Here is a 9,836-nt window from a genome sequence, read left to right on the forward strand (position 1 = left end):
TTGCCTCTTGCCTTTTAAAGCTGGTAGGAGGTTTGGAGGGGTCGCTTTACTCCCTACTGGGGCACATCACATCCACTAGGGGTCGCCCTGCCCCTCCTAACCTCAATCAGAGGTTGCCAGCATTCCTGGATTCTTGCTCACCTCCAGTTTATTTCCTGAGGATGCACAGGTAGACTCCATTGTCCAGGATCACATCCACCACCAGGAACCTCCTGGAACTACTTGCAGGGAGTTCAGTCGTTTTTTTAGTCTCAACAGAACCCGAGGAGGTTTGTCTTTTTCATTTCTGTTCTGATTTGAATACTTTACCATCTCTGAAGTGAAGAGATGGCCAACCCAGGTATTCAGCTCCTCGGCTTCACACTGGCCTTCTTGGGCTTCATCGGCTCCATAGCATCCACAGTCATGGTGGAGTGGAAAGCTTCGTCCTATGCAGGAGACAACATCATCACGGCTCAGGCCATGTACGAGGGACTGTGGAAGACCTGTGTATCACAGAGCACGGGTCAGATTCAGTGCAAAGTCTATGACTCTCTTCTGCAGCTACCAGGTAACATTGTTTTTTACGTCATGTCTTCATTACACTGTTAATAAATTCCCTTATCAACAACTGAGCAAATATTTGACATAATGACATCTACAAATTATAATTTCCCTCTTTTACAAGGATATGGTTGTGGGAAGGAAATGAGCCATAATGAACCATGATTGATCTGTTACTCTAACAATGTTGGATTGGTTTTTAATGGCGACTTCATGGAATTAAAATGATAAATGTATTAAATGTTTTGACTAGTGTAAGAATCACCTAATCCCATGACGTGTAAAACAAACAAAATCTCTGTGGTCATTCAAACCTCTCTACAGAACCCCTTTCTCTCCATGTCAGACCTGGTGCGTGCACAGACACGTCTGTCAAATACCAGCAGCTATAGAGCCTGATTCCAAAGATTCTATTCCCACTGAAATCCGTTCAAAAGGAATAGAAACTGTTCCATTTCAAATCTAAACAATATCTGTGTAGATGGATGTTTGAGTCCTATTCAATAAAAGACCAGTGATATCAGCTTCACCAGAAGAAACTGGTGTTGAAGGAATGAGAACACCTCAAATGGTAGAGACTCGTGTTGTTGGCGTTCCCGCCCGTTTGTCTCAAGAGGATGTTCTCTGAGATTCATGTCTAACTGATGATATTGGATGTCGTAAAAACAAGTGTGGTTTTCATAGATTTGACTTAAAATCTAGAATGTCACTCCACAACCACATTTAAAGTAAAAAAAACTGATTATTATTTGGATCTGCACCGAATTTCTATAAGAGAAAACGCCCCTGAAAGCGGATGAATCTGCTTGAGACCTGATCCTGTGTTGTGTCCTTGTCTCCAGGGATTGTTCAGGGCGCTCGAGGCCTGATGCTGTCCTCTATCTTGCTTTGCTTTATTGCAACCATGGTGTCGGTGGTGGGCATGAAGTGCACCACCTGCATGGGGGAACAGCCGGAGCAGAAGGACAAGGTGGCGCTGACTGGCGGGATCGTCTTCATCATTTCTGGTCAGAATCTGTTCTTTTGACACACACACTCTCACACACACACACACACATGCACACACACTCTGGAAAATACACACACTACCTGGGATGTCGGCTTATCTCTTGTCCTTTTGCAGCAAATCTCAAACAGGATCATACTTGTCATGAATATGTTTTTTTTTTCCAGATGTTTTAACCTTTAAAAATGCAACAGCATGACGTTTCTCTGCTCGTTGGTTTTCCAGGTCTGCTTGCTCTGGTTGGAACATCCTGGTATGGGCACAGAATAGCACAGGACTTTTACAACCCATTTACTCCCACTAATTCAAGGTGAGTAACTGTGGGTAAATAATCAGGTATGACTGAGGGTTTGTGGAATGACGCAGGGGACTGACACGGACTCACATCTTTTATCCTGCTGTTGTTCTCCTGCCGGCCAAGTTTTCATGTGGTTTATCATGCAATGGTTTGAGATTTGGGGAAATAGTGAAACAGCAAAAGTTCCCTTGAATTCAATCGATCTGAACCACATTTCACACATTGTTCCCTGGATGTGAGAGTATAAATCTCCAAATGTCAAAGAAAGAAAAACTGAATCCTGATCCGCCCCCAGATCTGGATTTGCACCAACATTTTAAGGATCATATTGAACCCATTCCCCATTCTTTAAGATTACGTTTTTTTTGTTATCCTTCTTAAAAGCATACAAACCAACCAACAATCAGTCAGACTCAGGTGAAAACATGTCATGACTTGATTTGTACACGTTGGTTGTGGGCAGAGCCAGGCAAGCTATTTCTATCTCTTTTCAGTCCTTATGCTAAGCTGAGTTAATACCTAATGACCACATAGCTTTATATTTAGTGTACAAACGTAGAGAAAGCAAATACGAATATTTCATATAACGTCATTTTGTTTATTGTCAGTTTTTCTGTACACAGACATATGTTTATGTTTATGTTGTTCATTCTAGAATAGTGATGTGAACAATGTTAAATCTTTTCCATGTTCACCTAAGAAAATTAAATAATGTGTGTGTCATTCACAGGTATGAATTTGGAAGTGCTCTGTATGTGGGATGGGGCGCTGCAAGTCTCGTCATCATCGGGGGGTCCTTCCTCTGCTGCGGCTGCCCCGCCAAAGACTCAGGGAAATCTCCACGCTACCCAGCGTCCAACTCTGGCGGAGCGACGGGCAGGGATTACGTGTAGAGGGGCCATCCCTCCCTTCAGCCTCCGCTCATGGAGGAGTGATAAACAGCATGTCTGTTCGCAGCTGTTGTAAGGGCTGTTTGTTCAAGGTTTCGGTTTCGTCCATATGAGAATATCATTTCTTTTTATGAGAATATCATCTCTTTTTGTTATAAAATAAATGTTCTGACACTTTCACATGTGAACAATGAATCGATAGTAGAAATGACAGCAACAATAAATGATATATCTTAAATGTCACTTGAAATTGTATAGTAAACCATAATCATTAAGTAAGAACTCTATTTGTTAACATTTGTTTTAAGTGTTTTTTGCATTATAATATTTTTTTTGAGTTTAAATATCACAACAAGTATAACTTTGCCCACAAGAGACATCTCAGGGGTCTGTACAGTCTTTGCAGCTGATAACTACTTTAGTTAGATTTGTGTTGCTTTGCTTTGTTTGGATGCTTCTTTATTATTTGATCACATGTAAAATAAAAATCTTTGTTACTCTAATATGATGACAATGTTTATTTTATTATCAGTCACACACACTTGTACATAGTGATGAAATATATAGGTACATTTAAAAATAAATAGCATTAAACATAAAGGTTTAATTCATTAGGTTTCTCGTAGCTATAGCACTGCAGCAGCCATTCTTTGTGGGGTCAAACAGCTTTACATTTGACTTAGATACAAATTAACATTACAAAATAAACAGCACACACACACACACACACACACACACACACACACAGTGGCTGTGGCTCAGGAAACAGGGAGGGTCGTCCACCAGATGGTTGATTGTACGATCCCTGGCTGCTCCGGCCTGCACAACAGCAAACTGAACCCCAGCTTGCCCCTGAAGCTGTGCCGACAGTGTGTGAATGGTGTGTGATTGAACATATAACTACAGTCCATTAGGTCCATTTACACACACAGCACAACCACAATAACAGCAACAAAAATAGAGAGAAGCTCCTAACAAAACAACAATCAAGAACAATGCTTCAATTCACGTGTGTATCCATGAGTGTTAGCAATCAACAACATAATCAGCAACCAACCTGACAGATACCCATGAGCCACAGGATTCCTGTTTATACTTCACTGTGTTTACACATTGATATGTTCATGAACACAGGCAGGAGGTGGCTAGTGTGAGACCTGACTTCTGTAATGGTCAGCCTATGTAAACGCAAGTGTGGACAAGTGTGTGTGTGTGTGTGTTTGTTTGTGTGGGTGGGTGGCTGAGGGAGGAAAAAAACACCTCCCATCCCACCTCCACCATGTTTCCCCCCTTGTGCGAATGCCACAGTATAACCGTCATCATGAGGAAGGAGGAGATCTGTGAATGAAATACATCTTTGTTGTTCTTTTAGCGCTGATGTGACAGAGGGTTTAAAGCTCCAATGATGTAAAAACATGAAACAGAGAAAACAATCCTTCACAGAGTTACCTGATTTTGAAAAGCAGGTATGTGTTGAAATACAATTTTAAAAAGTTAGTTTTTAGTTTCCAACATGTTGTCTTCTGCAGAAATGTGTGGCCTCAGGGAATAAAAACTAGCAACAGGGCGATGTGAAGCAGGGGAGTGTCACCTCACAGGAATACCTCAGACCACCAGCTCCTGTGCCAACACGTCTGCTCACACAAGTCAAGTCTGCTACTTCATGAAAACTCCTCAGAGCATTTATACACAGCTCTGTGTGTTATCATCATACAAAAGAATTACAGAACATTTAAAACCTGCCATCCCACCAGCGCATGTACACGCACAAACTGATTCTATCTGAAGTTCCACCTTCACTGAAAATACACAGCTGTCCTCTCACACTGTATGTACAGTGGTTCCCGGGCAGAGAGCTCCACCCTGTGGCAAACCATGAGTGTGCTGCACAAGCAACACTGAAGATTTAACTGGAGAGACAATCAGCTGTATTAATAATTTTGGATGATCGATCAAACCTTTTATTCTGTTAAAGGGGAAAAATACACCATACACACAAAGATAATATTCCTAACTGTGTACTATACAAAAGAGAATCTACTAATCTGCCACCTTTCCAGGTTAAGTGCATCAACAAGTAAATTGTATTAAAAAATACCAATTTCCATTGGTACCCTTTTCCTGATTTAATTTGAGGTTACTTCTGATTCGTTCAACTCTGGATTGGACATAACACATCAATTCACTGTTTGGACAAGAGCAAACAAGCTTGTGAGCAAACTGAGGGAGCAGGTGGATGTGTTAGGCTTCCACAAAGCAAGGACCCAATCGCAGACTTAGATGCCAAAAAATACTTCTTTATTTAACAAAAATAGGAAAACCAAGGAATCAAAAAAGGTCAAAAATGACAAGAGCCAAAAACAAAAAATCCAATTCAATAACTTGGCAAAACAGAGTTCCAAAGAGGCTAAAAAAATCAGGGAGTCCTAAATCAGAGTCCAAAATCATACCAGATAACAGAGTTCACAAATAGCAGTATCCAGGCATTGTTTCTTCACAGTCAAAAAATGATGAGACAATCCGACAGGGGACAACAGAAAGACTGGGCTTAAATAGAAGGGGAAACAAAGACAAGACACAGGTGAACTAATTAGGCAAACACTCAGGTTGACGATGGGGAACAGGTGAGGGAGAAAAAGAGTGGGAAGCAGTAGAGGGCGGAGTCTCAGGACAATAACAAAACACACATGGCCTGACATCCTAACCACAACAAGCACATGACAACACAAATAAACAGGGGGAAAGACATGACATAACAAAACACAGGCAGGATGCACAAGGGAAAATGTCTTAAACCACCAGGGTCTTAACAGGATGATTCAAAGGCAAAACCGGAAGCATTTCTTCAACTCAAGAGTTTTTACCTTAAGTATCACCATGACATTAACAATGATATGTGATTCATATATCATAAGGTTTGAAAATGTTTAGACTTAAAGCTGGAAGTTTTGGGGCCTGAATAAAGACTTCTGTTAAAATTTTCAAAGTTCAGAATGAATGAATGAATCGGGAGCCTCTTCAAGATGTGGGGAAGTACTTTCAGGAACTAATCTGGTTTCATATCCAACTGTCAATAATGCTACCTTGTCAATTTGCAGTAAACCCAAACTACAGTTAAGGGCATACAGGTGGGGGGAATTCAGGTAATGAGGAACACCTAAGATCAGGGGCCCGTTTCACAAAGCAGGTTCAACAAACTCTGAGTTAAAACCTTAACTCTGGGTTGAGCAACTCTGAGCTGTCAAACTCTAAGTTTTCGGTTTCAGAACAGGTGATAACACTTAGTTCAATCAACTCAGAGTCAAGGTAACCCTGAGTGAAGCTTGTGCATGAGGATATAAAAAGCCTTCATCAATGGAACACAGATAACATGATTCACCATGGCAACAAGTGGTAAACAGCCTCGATCCTCCTACTTCTCCCCAGTGGAGTTGGAAATATTAATGACTGCGTATGCAGAAAGTGAGCATATATTTTTAAAAAGAAGCAATACTGTGGCAGCAGCAAAAGCACGGGATCTTGCGTGGCAGGAAATTGCTGACCGAGTCAATGCGTCAGTATTAATTTGAGAAAAAAAAGAAATGTTTTGTCTTGAATGTTCCACTTATTCAACAATTATATTCCATATGTGTGTCTGTGAGCACAGGTGCAACCCAACAGGCACCAAACGGACTTGGCAGCAGCTAAAGATGAAATATAAAAATGTAGTTCAAACAGGTAAGGTATAATAAAGTACAAGCAATTGTGATGTTGTTTAGCCTGCCCTCATTAAACAGCATTTAGTGGCTACATTCAACATGTGATGGATATATTTAAGTAATTAGGGAAATCTGCAAAAAAAAGAGAAATCCCAACACTGCCAGTATTTAATATTGTCTCTATGAAAGCAACACCTAAATGCCTTTTATACATACAAGTCTCCAAAGTTGTGTTTTCTGTATGTATTTAAATTTGACCTCCATTATAGCCAACAGAAAAAAGGCTGAGGCCCGCAAAACAGGTGGCGGTCCACCACCACCACCTCTCACAGAGGCTGAAAAGATGGCCCTCAGTCAGAACAGTGGACGACCCATTGCTGAGGGCATCTCTGGGGGGAGTTCATCGGACCCACCCACGCCCCAGGTCACAGGGGCCTACATAAGAGGTAAGTTATTCAAATGAATGGCATGTACGTTAATCCTTTTTCTAGTGTTCGCTCAGTAATGGCCACCCATTCATCTTAGACACAACTTAGTTGGCACACTGATTTTTCTTGTAGCAGTAAGCTACAGTTCTTTGCAATTGGCTGCTTTTGCTTTCAGATATCAATCTATTTTAAGGTGACTCAGAGTTTGAAAAATTGTGTTTAAATTAGGTGGGGCACTTTTCTGGGTAATCATCAACTGTCTAATCTTCATTTTCTACCAGTTACTGATGGTGTAATCTGTCTCGTTGAGCCTTCTGCCATAACAGACCTCCATGCTGTTGTAAGTACTCTTAATATTCCACAGATTTTTCATAATTGGTAGAATATAACACACACTTTCTGTTTCATTACAGGAGGATGATGAAGAAACCTTATCAGCTGCCACAGAGAGGCCTGCTGAAGTATACACCTTTTTTTTTTTAAATAACTTTGGCTCAGTTAATAGTGTTGTTCCACAATACAACTTGCAACTTCTTTCTCTCTAACAGAGCCATGCTGGAAATTACAATGGGGAAGAAGGTCCATCAACCTCCACAGCACAGCTTACCTCAGTAAGATGTTGTTCAGCATTGACCCACAACTTACAATGACACTAAATAGACATGGCACTGAAATTCAATGTCATTTATGTTCCTATAGCTCCCTGTGAAACAACTTTACAAGGTATATTTAGAATCTCAAATAAACAAATCACACCTAGAAATGGAGCACATAAGGCTGCAGATCACCAAAACAGAAAAGGAAATACAACTGCTGGACCATCAGTTAAAGGTGGGTGACGTGCCCACAGGTGGATGCTTTTTAATTGTTTCAACAACAAAGGATTAACAACTGTACAAAATTTGTCCTTCTAGGAAATAAAGAAGACCTCATAAAATGAGATGCATATTGTCGTTCTTGAACATTGGGGAGGTGATGGGTCAGTTAGAAATGATTGACACATATCATGTCTCTAACAGCTCTTCCATCTCGTGTATCAGCAGGGGGGGTATGATTAATACCTGGATCACAGGGGGAAAGAGTAGGACATTGTTCTCCTCTAATAGTGGCAATGTTGTGGAGAACCACACATGCCACTATAATGTCACAAGCTCTCTCTGGGGTGACCCTGAGCCTACGAAGGCACTGGAACCGGGCCTTGAGTATCCCGATGGTCATCTCCACTCTGGCTCGTGTCCTGCAGTGAGCCAAGTTGTAGTGTCGCTGTGGGCCAGGCTCAGGGTCAGGGTAAGGGGTCAGCAGATAGCGCTGGCAGGGGTACCCTCTGTCTCCGAGTAGGTAACCATCGAACTCTACTATGATAATACAAGATACAGTTTGTTTCAGTTGCAATAGGAGGAAACAAAATATTTGATCATAGGATATAACTATATACTGTATATAAATTATATATATAAACTCACCACCGGCAAATCTGGCACTCAGTGTCGACTCACGAAACATTCGTGAGTCATGCACAGACCCAGGCCACTTCGCTTCCACATTGTTAATCATGTGGGCTCCATCACATATGATCTTCACAGTGGAGAACAGTAATTAGCTGTATGGTGTAGTGTATTTAATTTGGAATGTTAAAGGCTACTATTTAGGCCTACCTGCACATTAATGCTGTGGACAGATTTCCTATTCACATAATCTCCTTCATTTATTGAAGGAGCGATGATAGGAATGTGAGTGCCATCTATGCAGCCAATCACACCTGGAAACCCTAAAATATATCAAATTGACTGATTAGTGCTTCAAGTCTCAAAGCTTTATGACATAAATGAATTACTGCTTAGACTGATACCTGCAATTCTGTGGAACTCTTCTTTGAGAAGTCTGGTGGGTCTGTGACTTGGGAACACTACAAACGTGCATAGTAGCCGTTTCAGTGCAAGTGTCACATTTCGGACAGCCCGACAGACAGTTGCCTTGGACACATGCTCTGCATCACCGACGTTATACAAAAAACTGCCGTTGGCAAAAAAACGAAGTGCAATACAAAGAATTTGCTCGGAACTGAGAGCATGTCCACGATGCGTCATGTGAGCGATGTGAGGGCTGAGAATATCGTTTATATAAATTATAGATGATGCAGAGAAACGGAAACGCTCAAACAGATACTCATCAGGGAATGATAAAACATCCAATCGGGGTCTAATAATCCTCTCCCGGTGGAGATGTCTGCGGAGTATCTGCGCCTCGACATCAACTGGCTCTTCAATAAAAGGACACGCCATGTCTGCCACTGCCTTCAGTCTGCAGGCTTCAACTTAAGAGCAGGAGAAACTCGGGGTTAGTTGAAGAAAACCTGCCAGCGAGCAGGTTAGGTTCACGGAGTATGTTGCCAGGGTAACTGACTCAGAGTAAAGCTGAACTGGCTTTGTGAAACTGAAAAACCAGAGTTTCCCTCATCTCAGGGTTAACTAACTCAGAGTTTTCACTAAACCTGCTTTGTGAAACGGGCCCCAGGTCTGTTTAATTCCTCTTCTAACAAAATATAAGCTGTTATTGTTATTTGCTGCTGATTGAATTTTAATTGTATTTAAAATTTTGATACACCTTTAATAGAATGTTCTTTACGATTTTAATAATTTATTTATTAAAGATAGGGTTCTTTAAGAGAAAAATGGGACTTTTAGAAGTCACTATGAATTCATAATATTTCTACGAATAATATAATTTTTTTTCCTTTTTTTTTCACAATGCTTCAAAATTCCTAATACCGAGCTCGACCCACATGAAGCTAGGTGATTTAGGCTTCTTTTAAAAGCCTAATACAAGTGTCCCAATTTATAAAGTGACCTGTCCCATTTAAAATTAATTCTTTTTTGGCACAAAGAACACTATAATCAGAGCCATGTCTCCTCTGAGTATAACATCTCCATTTGTTCTTCTGATTTGGTTAGAAAACATCTTGAGAATTACAGC

The 9,836-nt window shown here is 40.9% G+C and overlaps 2 protein-coding genes and 1 long non-coding RNA gene across 4 annotated transcripts; 2 read left to right on the forward strand and 1 right to left on the reverse strand.

The window, feature by feature from the left end:
• The first annotated feature begins 46 nt into the window (after positions 1-46).
• cldn1 (claudin 1) lies at positions 47-3,240 on the forward strand. The gene is made up of 4 exons (XM_053438451.1): positions 47-550; positions 1,386-1,550; positions 1,775-1,859; positions 2,578-3,240. The coding sequence occupies exons 1-4, from the start codon at positions 328-330 to the stop codon at positions 2,738-2,740; spliced, it is 636 nt and encodes a 211-aa protein (XP_053294426.1). The 5' UTR covers positions 47-327; the 3' UTR covers positions 2,741-3,240.
• A 4,102-nt stretch (positions 3,241-7,342) lies between these two features.
• LOC128455322 (uncharacterized) lies at positions 7,343-8,879 on the forward strand. The gene is made up of 2 exons (XR_008341699.1): positions 7,343-7,694; positions 7,778-8,879. It is a non-coding gene; the product is annotated as an uncharacterized LOC128455322 (long non-coding RNA).
• Positions 7,758-9,373, reverse strand: LOC128455320 (putative nuclease HARBI1). 2 transcript variants are annotated; one of them, XM_053439028.1, is made up of 4 exons: positions 8,713-9,373; positions 8,519-8,631; positions 8,327-8,438; positions 7,758-8,215 (listed from the first exon to the last, which is right to left on the reverse strand). In XM_053439028.1, the coding sequence occupies exons 1-4, from the start codon at positions 9,143-9,145 to the stop codon at positions 7,848-7,850; spliced, it is 1,026 nt and encodes a 341-aa protein (XP_053295003.1). In that variant the 5' UTR covers positions 9,146-9,373; the 3' UTR covers positions 7,758-7,847. The 2 variants fall into 2 exon arrangements, with proteins under 2 accessions (XP_053295003.1, XP_053295002.1); XM_053439027.1 differs by having other exon boundaries at positions 7,758-8,218.
• Positions 9,374-9,836: the final 463 nt, after the last annotated feature.

The sequence above is a fragment of the Pleuronectes platessa genome, chromosome 13 (assembly GCF_947347685.1).
Source record: "Pleuronectes platessa chromosome 13, fPlePla1.1, whole genome shotgun sequence".
Classification (NCBI taxonomy): domain Eukaryota; kingdom Metazoa; phylum Chordata; class Actinopteri; order Pleuronectiformes; family Pleuronectidae; genus Pleuronectes; species Pleuronectes platessa.

Excerpts from the sequence above, each read along its gene's own strand:
- LOC128455320 (XM_053439027.1), bottom strand. The coding sequence starts at position 9,145 with ATGGCGTGTCCTTTTATTGAAGAGCCAGTTGATGTCGAGGCGCAGATA. Across the intron at positions 8,439-8,518 it reads TCCACAGCATTAATGTGCAG|ATCATATGTGATGGAGCCCA; the intron begins GTAGGCCTAAAT and ends TCCACTGTGAAG. Across the intron at positions 8,219-8,326 it reads GAGTGCCAGATTTGCCGGTG|TAGAGTTCGATGGTTACCTA; the intron begins GTGAGTTTATAT and ends GTATTATCATAG.
- cldn1 (XM_053438451.1), top strand. The coding sequence starts at position 328 with ATGGCCAACCCAGGTATTCAGCTCCTCGGCTTCACACTGGCCTTCTTG. Across the intron at positions 1,551-1,774 it reads GATCGTCTTCATCATTTCTG|GTCTGCTTGCTCTGGTTGGA; the intron begins GTCAGAATCTGT and ends TTGGTTTTCCAG. Across the intron at positions 1,860-2,577 it reads TTTACTCCCACTAATTCAAG|GTATGAATTTGGAAGTGCTC; the intron begins GTGAGTAACTGT and ends TGTCATTCACAG.